This window comes from Quercus robur, chromosome 10 (assembly GCF_932294415.1).
Source record: "Quercus robur chromosome 10, dhQueRobu3.1, whole genome shotgun sequence".
Classification (NCBI taxonomy): Eukaryota; Viridiplantae; Streptophyta; class Magnoliopsida; order Fagales; family Fagaceae; genus Quercus; species Quercus robur.
The window spans coordinates 32,393,300-32,407,314 of NC_065543.1; the positions used below are offsets into that span (position 1 = coordinate 32,393,300).

Sequence of the window (14,015 nt, forward strand, 5' to 3'; positions counted from 1 at the left end):
GCAAGCTGTTTAGTAAATGATAGAGTGATATTAATTGTGGATTCAAATGAAAATCAATAAAACCGGTCAATTTAATTATTATGAGAATTATTGTTTCTTTAACAAGATTCTATAAAAATAGAATGATTTTTTGTTATTGAGAAATACTGAAATGAATGAATTTAGCTTCCTTCTTGTGGTTTTGTGCACACGAGAAGACACAGTATATACTAACACATGTTTTAAAATGAACATATGATTAATCTTGTGTCATGTCCTGTGTTCTTACAGGGAAGTCTTCTCATGCCTCTAACATATGTCTTAACTCTTAACACATATCAATCCATATCCTGTCCGGTACTCCTACCACATAAGGGAAGCCTCTTGCATCTGCCGACGATCCGCATGGTAAACAATAATATCTTGTTAGGTCTAGTGCTCCGAAACAACTAGAATAGTCTAGCTAGTTTACCTTTAAAAATTAGTTGCCTTTTTCGTGTTTACAACGTGTCCGAGGTTTTCCCTTTTCAATGTACACTAGTAACCCTGGGTACTTGCAGTGTACATTATTCAAAAGCTACAATAAAATCACATACGCATAATAAAATCAAACACTTTTGATGTAATTTTAAAGGTAAACTAGCTTCGTTACGAATTAAATATGGTCCACATACATGAACAAACTAGATGAATCCAACAAGTTAGTATGTATTTTGTGCAGAAAAGGAGATTGAGATTTGTCTTTAATGATTAGAAAGAAGTCACTTTGTGTTCCAGCTGCACAATGAAATCCTTTTTGCTTCACGAGAAAGCAGAGATAATAGTTGCAAATCTCTGCTACAATGAAAGCTCAACGAATGGGCGTCTACCAAGGCTAAAGACTAAAGAGCAAATGCTAACAAAGTAAAACTTGTCCATACATTGGATAGCCCTCTTTATGAAAGCTCAACTAATGGGCGCCTACTAAGGCTAAAGACTAAAGAGAAAATGCTAACAAAGTAGAACTTGTCCATACATTGGATAGTCCTCTTTGGACTAAAAATTTAATACTTTCTTACATTTTTTGCCTTAGAATGAAGATTTAAAGTGCCGTGGATCTAATTGATTTCCACTTTTGATAGGCATGCACAAGTTATTTCTGTATATGATCTCCTAAATCCATTGATTTGGCATTAAGGAAGAAAAATCAAACATACACGTATGTATGTACCTATGGTATAGTATGGGTTAAAAAGGCTATCTTAACCTTCATAAAGTTTGGTTCTTTTGGCCCCATTGCTTGACCAGAAAATCAATACAAGGTTGCTTTTATTTAGCTCTCAGCCAAAAGGCTTTTTATAATTTATTAGAACTAGAATTGTAAACATATAGTATTAAGTAAAATATAAAACGTATACACAATAGATATCAAAGGAGTGACTATAATCATGACTAATTCCAAACCTAAACGTGACACACTAATCTGTTGTAGCCATACCTGGACTGATAATAATGCCATACACGTTTCTCCATCAAAACCTAAACTTGCAAATTAATCAGGTAAGCAAAGTTTTTGGCATGCACCTCATTGCGCCTCATAATATCATTATGTTTTCACGTAATCATAATTCCAACAAAAAAGAAATACAAGAGGGTATAATATATCGGTAAATTGAATAATCATTAGCTCTCATTTCTAAGCTCACATTCCTATCTTGTGGGATGAAAATGTAAATCTATGAAAACTTTCTGAAGCAAAGTATCAATATCTTCTTCTTTTTTTCTTTTTCTTTTTTTCTTTTTAATTTAAGCAAAACCCAGATACATGTGCAGTATAACACATGCCGCACAAGTCTTATCCCTTATCTTCTTATTATTCCACAAGTAGGCAGATCTCGCTTTCTCATTTTAACCAGTACAATTGTAATAGCATTACTGATAACAAGGTTCATGATGATTAGTGATTATAATCATCATTAGACAAAGCTACAAGTGCAGGTCAAACTAATGATGAGAGCATGTGGCTCCACAATAAGAACTAGTAGTGCAGCTATAACTCACATCAGCATCACCGAAAGGAACCACTGTGGTGTTAAGGGGGGTGGTGGGGCACTATTAAAACTTTCATGCTTCTGCATAGCAATTACAAATGAGTAAAAATAAATAATAAAAAAAATTGTTCCATAATAAGTGGGGAGAGGTGTAGTCCTCTAATACTCATGATAAGCATGGTAGGGAACAGGTTCCATGCCTATAACGATATTATGGGCAAAAGGGTATTGCTTTTTCATGTCTGAATTTGCTAGATTTACTAAACAATGTGAAGTACATTGTATGGTGGATGCGGCAATGCCATGCTAATCATTGTCGATTATGGCCTGCCTTTAATTATTATTTCATACCAATGACATTCACACTCCACTCCGTACACACATGGCGTGTACATGGTCTTAAAGAATGTCCACATTTTACCCATGGTGTTACGGAGTGTGGAAGTTTGTTATGTGAAACGATCATGGTACTTTAAGAAAATGTTATTCTTCCAAAAAAAAGTAATTGATTGGCCACAGAACAATTTGGTGGCATTTTTCAAAGACGAATAAAAATTTTCATACTAGAGGATGAATCAAGAAAAAATTTTGAGATATGTGAGAGGAGTTTCCGCAAGGCTTCTTGCAGTACCCATGTGAACAATCAAAATTGATAGATGGATTAATGTGTACTTGACCTCCACCGAAAGATGACTTACCATGCTAATTGATAAGTCACATTGACTTTGGATCATCAAACATTTCAAAGGTCTTTCACAAAAGAAATGTTCCAACTTGACTTATGTGTTCTTCGCATCATTCACTTTGAAATGTTGTGATTCTTTTGAACAATTTCTTCTCTCTCTCTCTCTCTTAAGGTATTTAAATTCAGTTCGGTTTGGCATTATAAAAGAAGTTAAATTATACTAAATAATAAATAAATAAAACTAACTTTTTTGAGTTCACTATCATATTCTTAAGATTTTTAATTTTTTATTATAATCGTTACAATAAATTATGAAGATGAATTCATCAGGGAGCATCAAACTTTAATCGAGAGAGCTTGCTTAGTTACAACTAAGAGCTGTATGGTTTCGTAGGGGAGAAAATGTGAAAACTTCTCTTACTGTGTAGGTATTACATTCATCCTAATTTTGTTCAACTGTTCTAAGAATTTTTTTTATGCTTTCTGTGGAAGCCTGTTCACCCTACTCATGTATTTATCAATTTTCCCTAAACTTATTTAAACTGAGGTGGAAAAAGCCAGTGAAGATCGGCCCAATAAAAAAATTGAATAAAATCGACTAAAATCATTGGATCAGACAGTTTTTTACTGCTAGATTTTTGGACTGCATCAATTTCCTTCTTTCAGTATTGGACCTACTTTAAAGTAATTGGCCCCAACACAAAGACTCCATCTTTTAGGAAAAAATATGTAAATATAAAAAATTTCTTTGGTAACTAATCCAAATCAGAGGTTAATCTTGCCTTTTCGTGTTTCTTTTTTACCAATCACTGCTCTATAAATCAAGAGGGAACCCCAGCCAAATTCACCACACACACCCCACCATCTCTCTCTCTCTCTCACACACACACACACGCATAGACACAAATCTTTTGATATCCTCAAGTGAGTGGAAAATGAAGGCATCATACATTGCAGTAGTGTGCACTCTGCTGGTGCTGCTCCTAGCCAAAACACAAGTAATAATGGCAGTAACATGCAATCCAACACAGCTGAGCCCTTGTGTGAGTGCAATCACATCTGCAAGTCCACCATCTACACTGTGCTGCAGTAAGATCAAGGAACAGAAACCCTGCCTCTGCCAGTACCTCAAGAACCCCAACCTCAAAAAATTTGTCAACTCCCCCAATGCCAGGAAAGTTGCAAACACTTGTGGAACTCCCTTTCCCAAGTGCTAGATGACTAAAACATTCATGGTGGGACTATTTCTCTATCCTATATGCATCATGCTGCTTTGATGCATAATTGTCAAGGGTGGAGATTAGAGAGTTTATTTATGTTAAAGTTGGTGTGGTCTATCGTATATCGTAATATGTTGTTAGTAGCACTAGTTGTGATGGAAATAATGTTGGGGTCGTGTGCACATGTTCCCACATTTAGTCTGTTGAGTGGTTTGTCATATACTAGTTGTTGCAAGGCCACTAATGCATTATCAAAATCAATGTTGAACTTGAGCTTTTACTCTCTTTCTCTCTCTCTCTCACACATGGAGCATGCTACACAGTATTTTACTATTTTTATTATGGAAGAAGGGGAGGAATATGGATTAAAGTCACATTTATATGCATATGAAATAAATAAATAAATAAAACTGGAAACACACTTTTGCAATTTGTTCGGGTTAGAAGACCAACTGTATTGTAATATCTTCCTAAATTTAATGGAGCACATAAGCAAAATTTCCAATCATAACTTAGATTATCGAGGACAGATGAGCTTTCATGGAAGTTGAATCTAGTAGGCTACAAGGACCACAACAGGGGATTTTATTTCACAATGTGGCTTTATGTCACCAGCTGATGTTGATTATTTGGAAGTTCTGATGCTATAGAAAAGTACCTCCTTTTTGTGATATATATATATATATATATATTGTAATCCTATGTGCGGAGTCTCAATTCCAGTGCATCTGCATAGCTCGATTGAATTGGCCAACATAATTATTAGCCAGCATAGTACAGTGAATTAACATTGTCATCAATTTCGCAACATAGTGCAAGTAGCTCAGCAGTCAAAAATGTTTCCAAAATGGAATCTCTTACACTAACAACAAATGAGAATGACTGCTAAAATTTAGGCCAATGTGCTAATGGAATTTAAGCTCAGAAGTTGAAGATTGTCTTAAGTCAATTTAGAGGAATGGTTTCCATAGAAGTTTTTCGTGCACTTTTTGGTTTCTATATCACAAAAGAAACCATAAATTTACTGGGTAATAACAGACATTAGAAGATAGGTGTTAAATCTGCTGGTGATATGATCAATCCAATAGCTATCTAAAACATCTCTTTCTTGTTTTCTTTTTTTCCTTCTCAAAATAGGTAGTATATCAAAACTAACCAGTCAAAAATGACTACAACACACCTGTTCGGCAACTCTACCAAAATTTCTAATATTGAATGTATACTCTGAAATCTAGAATGAATGGAACCAAACATGTGGAATATGTTATGAAGCAACAAAGCAAATATAGAAAGGAAATAAGCTTGCAGAACACAAATGAATCCCATATTTTTCCTCCCAAAGAGATGTTTTAACTTCATTACTTATAATTGACATCAGCATTTGCTCAAGCTTCCAAAACAAGAAAGATTACATACATTCAAGGAGCACAAGACAAATTTTTTTATACATAGATATTAATTAGAAAATCTTCTAAGGAAAAGCCCTGTGGACTCGCCTCTAATTGTCAAAACCAATTGTCGGATAATACAGGGGCAATATCTAGACAATCTTATTTTTATTTAGACTAATTTAATTTTACAAGTTAAATTTTACTTTAACTATTGGTCCTTTGGATTTTATTCTAGGTCTTGTTAGCTAATTTGGTTATTAGTTGTTATATAATTTCCTAGAGTCAAGTTATTTTTGTAATTCAACAATTAAGCTTTACTCAATTCCATTAGGATTAGGGTTTAATCCCAGTAATCTATATAAGAATGATATTAATAAATTTTCAGTTAGAATTTTCCAATGGCCTGGTGCTAAATCCAGCCCATCATCCTAGATATTGATTCCTAGGTTTTCTACTCTGCTTGAAACTGATTCCCAGGAACCCTATTCTAAGGTTTATTATTTTATTTTTCTGTTCTAGTTGATTTTGTTATGTTAGTTTTGATATCAAAGCTAGTATATCCTCAACAAAAGATAGTAGAAAACTTTTTTGGGGACCCCATAAGTCAATACTGCATGTATAAAGGTAATGGGGGAGTCAAACATATTTATGTACATGTTGGAAACAGTGATTCTTGGAGTTGACATTCAATGAAAAATGGTTAAACACTTAAACTGCATAACATCAGCAAAAAGAGAAATTAAAAAAGAATAATGTTGAGATACAAATTATTTTACAAAAAATTTTACAAACTGCTAATGTGGTGAGTAATTATTCGTAAATGAAAAAGTGATATTAATGGTAGGCTTAAATAAAAACTAATAAGAAGTTGGTTACATCAACATTTTGTAAAAATGTTGTAAAATAGTTTTCGTTTGTAGCATTACTCATTAAAAAATGCTTCTTATGTTTCTCATGCACAATTTGAGATCAAGATAATAGATTTTGCAGGTGCTTTTAATGCTTTTTAGGTCAAATTAGGTTCCTATTATGGTAAGGTATTATTAAATAGGTTCTTGAAAGTAGACATGCTTCTTGCGGCTTCCACCCCACATTACTAGTACAAGAGGAATTAAGATAATGGCATTTCCTTTCCTAACAGCGGACCTTATTAATATCCAAAAGTTCAAATCAGATGGAAGCCAAATGAATTGATTCTTTTATTCAAATATGAATATTACAAAAATTAATATCTCGAGCCATCATCAAGCAGAGTGCGATCAATCAGTCACACGTTAAGAAATAACTAAGACATTTTGGAGGAAAGCTCCAAAATTCAATTGCATGTACAAAAAGATAAGAATGGAAAGTTACTTACAAACAAAATGTAATTTTTTCACAAATGAATAAGATTTGAAATTTGATTCCAGCCCACAAGCCACTGCCTCTTATCAGATGGAAGCGCAAAATTAAGCTCGAACATCTCCCTTGACATGTTACCACCTTCTCTGAATCCTACAAGCTTTGCCACTATTTTAGCACTCTCCTGTATATGCTTAGCATCATGGGGATCTGTCCACAGCTTGTTTACTAGTTGCATCTTCCTATGCTTCCCTTCAAGTGGGACATCCCATTTAATGTACAATTCATCTCTCTCTTCCACAGTCAAAAGTGAGGTTAACCTCCTTGCAAGAAATTCCCTTTCACGCTTCAATGCTCTGATACTGCACATTAGAACAAGATATGAAAATTCAAATTTTCAGTCATCTTGTAAAACTAAAAATGACAATTAATTTTTATTCCAGTAAGCTGCCTGGAAGAGAGAGAGAAGAAAAAGACCTTGATGACAAAGAGATTGTGGGCTCCTCCCCTATTTGAGGAGCTGGGCTTGCATTCCCAAGTTCTGCTAGATGCTGCTGTAACCAAGTCAAGCGCCTAAGCTCCACCTCCATGTATATTTGATCAGCTGGGTCCCCCTTGAATAACAAATAAAACTGGGTCCTATGGATGATGGAGACGTAGCACATATCCCATAACTCAATGATCTGCTGCCTTTGATCTCTAAAAGTTACTTGCCATGAAACCTGTGGCTCATCTGGCTCACATGTGTATTCCTCATCCTCCAAATTGTACCCAGCTTCTTCATTTGCTTCCAGCTCCAGCACCTAGAGGCAATATAAAAAATGCAAAAATTAAAACGATAGAAAGACACAAGTGTATCAAAGTGAAACTAGTAGTCAAGATGGGGAAGAAATTAATAATAGAAAGACAAGATATTATATACCTGGCAAACAAGTAGTTGTTTTTGGTATTGAAGTTTGGCCACACGTTCTTTCAGTTCTGTAACATATGCTCTTATGCTTCTTACATTCTCTTCTGCTGCATTTTGGAACATCTTCTGCATTTTCTTCATGTTAACTGAACTAGAACGCCGGTAGCCTGAAGTGTTTTCCTTAGATGAGACATCCCCACCTTCTTCATTCTTTGTTGGTGTTTCCTTTTCAGACTCTGGATGAGTCTCACTGGACACAGTATCATCGTTCTCTGGAGCTATATTTTCAATATCAGATTCCAAAACTTGCCGAGAAGCTGATAGAGGTGAGCAAGGAGATCTTATAAAATTTAGCTGGTTGGCTGCATTACTTGAAGCCAAAGGAAGTAACTTCTTTTTTAGTTCCTTCTTAGTCTTGGAGGATGATTCACTGTTATACTGGTGATAATTGCTTGGAAGAGACATTACCAATTTGTCAATAGACTTCTGAACATTTTCAAGCTGCTCCTCAAGGTTGGCGATGGTGCTACCCTGTGAATGAAGTCTTGTAATCTCTTCCTTCAAATTAGCACTGACACTCTTATTAGGAGCAACTACATTTCCAACTTCAACTTCTCTTGGTAATGAACGCACAGAGCGCATGTCTCTTATTTCTGCTTGTAGCTTAGCAATTGTTTCAGCTGCATCCTGGTTACCCAATCTATGACAAGCCACCTCCTTTTGTAGTACTTCAAGAGCTCGATTTGCTTCTTCTCCAAGCTGCTCCTGGAGGTGTTCTAGCTTTCGAATTTCATGCATAAGTGTGAACGGAGCTGTTGATGATTGCCTCATAGACTGCCTTAACATTGTACTTCTCACTTTATCACCACGGCCTAGCTCCTTGCCTTCAAGTTTTGGAGATAGTGCACCGGTATAGGAGAGACATTTCTTCACTGATGGACGGGGAGATTCAATTGGATTTGAACCCTGAACAATAGAAATGAAAGAGTAAATTGAAATGACATTTTTATTTTTAATTTTTGTGAGAAGTTGAAATTAATCACGTGTATGTGTAGGAGAGAGAGAGAGACCTGCTGGTCCTCCTGAAGTTTTTTGCGTAATTCATCCACCTGAGATTGTGCAAGATCTCTTTGGCGTCTCAATTCTTCCATTTCCTTCTCCATCTAGACATGATCAAATACAAGAAATAACCATCATGGATTCAACTCCACTCCACTAACTCCAAAGTCAACCCTGAGATGTATAGCAACCTTACCTGCTGAATTTTGAAATCTTTTTCCTTCTTTGGATCAGGAGTGCGCAGTTCTGCTTCCAACCTGGCTACTTCCTTCTGCAAATGTTTTACTAGCTGCTTGTCTGAAACAACCTGATGAGTGTTTAAAGGGGAAAAAAAATCAGTATTTGTGTTTCTTTTGAAATCAGTAGAAAATGAAATTAACCAAGGGGGACAACGCAACAGTACCATGTTTACTTGGGCATTATTCGTTACTTCTTTTGCCCGGGTAGCAAAGTATAGAGTGTTTCGAGATTGTTCAACATGGCTCATTGCGGGGCTCAAAGTACATATGATGGCGGTGCGTGCATTCCCACCAAGTGAATGCTGCAATATGCGAGTAAGCTTAGAGTCTCTGTAGGGTATATGACCACTTCTTTTGCCGACACTGCATATAAATGATTCAGAGGATCAACAATTGGCTATTTAGATGGATGTGTGCATATAAATGATTCAGAGGATCAACAATAGGCTATTTAGATGGATGTGTACATTATGCCCCAATCATCATGGAAAATATTGTACTAAGCTTTAAAATGCTCCTCACAGTATTCGCAAACTGCTAATAAGTTCCACTACCTATAATAAGTATTACCGATTTTGTACCATAACTATGTAAAACACCACAAATCAACCATGATGGACTATTCTGTCCACCCTATTCATTCAACTACAAAGGGGTCAACAATTTCAGTGGAAGTCCAGGAAACCATACAGAAACACTTGATCATATGCAGGTTGCTGCAAAGAAAGAAACTTTTCTGGTGATCCTATCTTCTGGAGATGAGGCTTTCAATTCATTAGTACAACGTATAAATTTTATACAAGTCACCTAAACACAGGACACATGCACTGGTGGGAGGATGTGTGTTTCTTTACAATAATAAGCATGTTCACCTGATCCTATCTTTACAAAGTATGAATTTTACATAAATTCATCTAAACTTAGGCCACATTTAGTTCCAGTCAAGATTTTCCTATTTCATTTTTGACAGTTTACATGTTAGGAAGATGTGTGCTTCTTTTATAAAGCCCAATGCAACTTTTAAAATTGCACAATGCTCATAAAATAAATAAGCAAATACTACAAGGTTCAAGATGAAAGCAGGCTTTAAGATGCCTATACTGTATCCATACAGAAAAACATGTTATAGTAGATTCTGACCTCAGTTTTCTGATTACTGTTGTGAGTGTCATCAAGCTAAGGTTAATATGGCACCCTTCCCTGAGCCTAGCACCATCTGCATGTGTCTGTGAAGCTCTTTCGCTTCCAGCTAGATCTACAAAATTCTGCAGATCATAGATATTAATAATTACTCTATGAAAGTAAGCATTGATGCAGTTTAAATTAGCAGGTAAAGGAAAGAATGCTTTATATTTACCAAGCTTGCAACGAAAGACCTCACACAATCTGAATTTTCACGGAGAGTACTTTCAATTGTCTGTGTGGAGAAACAAAAGTATTTATAATATGTTACTTGTCAGAAGAAAAATCTTCATCTAAATAATAATAATACCAAGAGAAATGATCCATGAAAGTTACCAGCCGTATTATCTGATGTGACCGTGAGCTGTTATCATTAAGGGCAGTTTCACCAACTTGCCTTTGAGCTACAAAACCAAAGAAAATGGTAAATTGCCACCAAGACATAAAAAAATAATAAGGAAGCTAAGCTAACTCAAGCATAAGAAGACACAATTTTATACCTTCACAAATACTGATCAATTGTCTCAAATGTTGATCATCATTTGCTGTTTCCTCTACCAACTTCTCAACCACGGTACCTTTCTGCATGGAGAGATTGACAAAAATTCCAGATGATGGTGGAAAATATCAGTAAAAAGTCAAAGCAAGTTCCTAAAAACAGAAAAAAATTTACAGATATAATACCTCTGGATCATCCAACAACTTCAGATTGCGACCAGATTCTGAATTTAACAGGTCTCTTACATTCTCATTATATATTTCAAGTCCAGAAATTTTTATTGTAAAATCTCTCTCCGGTGTCTGCAATCATTCCAAATGAGCATAAAATTAGTTGGGATATGTGCTGCTGACTTCATCAACCCGAGTAAGTACTCATACAAATAAAGAATTTTGTGACATAGAAAGTTCAAGTGGGAAGCTAGTTATACAAATCAATATTGAAGATTTTAATAAAGTGAAAAACTCCAAGCTCAACTTTTTCAGGGGATACTTGATTTTGTTATTCTTTCTTTTTGCCCCAGCCAATACTAGGCATGACTTGAAATACTTTGTAAGTATCTTATCTTTTTGTCTCTCAATAAACACTATCTTCTCTATTTTGTAGATATCTTATCTTTTTGTGTCATGAATTTCGTTAAGATATTCTTCAATTATACTGTAATTTTTATCAGATGTAATTATGCCTTAATCATAATATCATCATAAAGTTTCGAGTATATTTTGGCCCCATGTCAAATTATAAAATTATCTAGTTCAGGGCCTCAGCCCCACTAAAATAAGTTCCTGCTCTGCCACAGAATAGAATTCAAGAAAAATCCAAGGAACAATAATATTAGGTTACCCTAAAGCTTACATTCATTATATGCCTATAGATATCATTAACAGCTTTCTCTGTGATTCCTCTCATTGTGTACGTCTTCCCACTGCTAGTTTGTCCATATGCAAATATAGTTGCTGCAATACAAGATATGGAATGATTGTTTAATTCAAGCAAAAAACAAAATTAAAAAGGTAGTCAAGATATATGAATTAAAGGATATGTACTACCATTGATGCCCATCAAAGAAGACAGGGCAACAGTTTTTACTCCTTCCTCATATACTGCTTCGGTTATACTAGCAGGACCAAAAACTTTATCTGTAATAAGAAGAACCTAGTTAACTGATGATTTTTGAAAGCATAAACAAAAAGAAAACAAACTTTTATATATATACATTATAATTAATTATTGAGAGGATATAAAAAAAATCAAATACCAAAAGAGAACGATGCCGGTTGAGCAGAACGTTCCTGAGGTGGGGGCTTATACACAATTGTATGATCATCAATGCAATCCCATGCTACTTGGTCTTTGGCCAGCTGCTCCCTTTTGTTTAGAGGCCTTAACCGTACTGTTACGACAATCTTCTCTTCCCTAGATCTTGGCCCTCCCGGGGTTGATACTGGTGTCCTGTCTATCTTTGAAGCAGGTGTTCCTGGAGTTCTTACAGTCATCTTTACACTTAAAATCTAGAAGTGAGCTTACGAGAACACAAAGAAGAAATGGGAACTAGTCCTCTCCCACAAGAATCAAACTCTCTCTGAATGTGAAAGTAACTAGGATAGAATAGCAATAGCTGCCAGATCCTAATGTATCTGTGAAAATCATTCAGGGGTCAGTCTATGACAAAAGAATTAAAATTGGATTATTATATTAACAACTTTGGGTGAAATTTACAAATCTGAACTTATGAAGATGCCATCAAAAGAAATTCAATATAAACCTCATAAGAGTGTATTAAAATGAAACAGACAAAACAAGGAATTGGGTTTTTAATTTTAATATTTCTTCCTTACAATTTTAGCCCAAATCCTCAATTGTATTTAAAATACAGCACAATAATTAACAAAATGAAAATTAAACAAAAATAATGAAAATTTTCATTTTATTAGTTCTAAAACATCAAAAGCATAACAAATCAGATGTTTTATCAAAGCATATATAAAAATCAAAGGATTTTTTTTATTTAAAAAAAAAAAAAAAAAATTCCTCTCATCACATTGAGGACACATAAGCAAGGAGTGATCATGAACATGCTGAGGATTTTGAAGTGTCATTCTTATTACTCACTTTATTCTCAAAAAATTGAACTGAACTAAACTAATATGCATACAATGCAATATTATCAAATTCATGTTTACATTTTCTTGGATCAAACAGATCAAACAATTTAACCTATCAAATTGAAAATTACAAAATGCAATTATTTTTTAACAAAAATTCCTCAAAATTTTCTACTCATTTTCAAGTTCAGGTTAGATTTAATCGCAACAAGTCTTTCCTAATAAGATTTTTAAAAAAAAAAAAAAAAAAAAAAAGCTTCCATTTTTAAACACAGATAACAATAAAAAGATCGATTTGAATCATAAAAGGAAACTTAGTTATAGATACAGAAATAGAGAACTACAAAACACAAAAAAAAATAGATATAGAGAAAAATCACTCACGGAAGCTTCGAGAAAATATTCGAGGCAGACGAAACCAAACCGAAATCGATCTACAAGTTTACCAAAACAAGAAGAACGGAGTTAGGTTTTTCTGAGACAGAGAGAAGAGCGTCAGAGAGAGAGAGAGAGAGAGCTTTATTGTGGAAAGATGATTTTATTGATTGAGAGAGTTTTCTAGGGTTTGAAGACAGAGATACAAAAAACGAAATGAAAAAAAGCTTTTAGAGGTCTCTTCTCTCAGTGTGTGATTGCGACACTGCTTTCTCTCTCTCTCTCTGTCTGTTCCATCCTTTTGAATTTGGGTCTCCAACGGCTAGTGCTTCTTTTTCTCGTTTTTCTTTTTTTAAATAATAATAATTTTGTCTCTCTCTCTCTCTCTCCGATTTAATTTTTTTACTTTTTTTTTTGGGAGTTAAATCGCCGAGTAAAGCGGTCCCAGCTTTCAAGTTCCAACGGTTTTTCTTTTATTGTTTATTACTTTTAATTTAATTCTCCGACAAAAGGACAAAAAAGTAAAAGGGTATGTTGCTCAGGTATCCCTACGAGTTTCTGTTATTATTTTTTCGTCCTGCAAAGCCTGCCATATTTATTCTAAGTCCATAATTTTTGGAGATACCTGCTTTAGGACATAGCATGTATGAGTTTCACACATTTTGTCTCTTACTTTAGGTGATGTATTTTAAGGTCACTAATTAAATTAGTTACATTGACTAATACAGTACAAAAATTGTTTTCTCTCTTACGAACATAAATTTAACTATGCCGTTCATTGCTCATTACTTTAGTCAATACAACTTGAGGAAATGCACCAAAAAATTGCACATAATTTTTGGGTAGCAAATTAGGAAATATTTGTTCAATAAATTTCTCTTAAAGTTGTGTCCCAATGAATTTAAACTAATGTGAATTTCAATTACATCAATTTATATTTCTTTTTCCATTGTTTTCGTTTAGTATATTTAAAAATTACAAAACTAAGTTGTTTGATATT

The 14,015-nt window shown here is 34.5% G+C and overlaps 2 protein-coding genes across 2 annotated transcripts; one reads left to right on the forward strand and one right to left on the reverse strand.

The window, feature by feature from the left end:
- The first annotated feature begins 3,525 nt into the window (after positions 1 to 3,525).
- LOC126702722 (non-specific lipid-transfer protein 2-like) lies at positions 3,526 to 4,194 on the forward strand. The gene has a single exon (XM_050401544.1). It carries the CDS (start codon positions 3,630 to 3,632, stop codon positions 3,909 to 3,911), a length of 282 nt encoding a protein of 93 aa, XP_050257501.1. The 5' UTR covers positions 3,526 to 3,629; the 3' UTR covers positions 3,912 to 4,194.
- A 2,288-nt stretch (positions 4,195 to 6,482) lies between these two features.
- Positions 6,483 to 13,286, reverse strand: LOC126702319 (kinesin-like protein NACK1). Its single transcript, XM_050400986.1, has 15 exons — positions 13,025 to 13,286; positions 11,794 to 12,172; positions 11,585 to 11,674; positions 11,391 to 11,491; positions 10,721 to 10,837; positions 10,537 to 10,618; positions 10,373 to 10,440; positions 10,212 to 10,271; positions 9,995 to 10,119; positions 9,019 to 9,217; positions 8,812 to 8,922; positions 8,627 to 8,719; positions 7,569 to 8,522; positions 7,124 to 7,449; positions 6,483 to 7,008 (listed from the first exon to the last, which is right to left on the reverse strand). The coding sequence occupies exons 2-15, from the start codon at positions 12,029 to 12,031 to the stop codon at positions 6,681 to 6,683; spliced, it is 2,892 nt and encodes a 963-aa protein (XP_050256943.1). The 5' UTR covers positions 12,032 to 12,172; positions 13,025 to 13,286; the 3' UTR covers positions 6,483 to 6,680.
- Between the last annotated feature and the right edge of the window lie 729 nt (positions 13,287 to 14,015).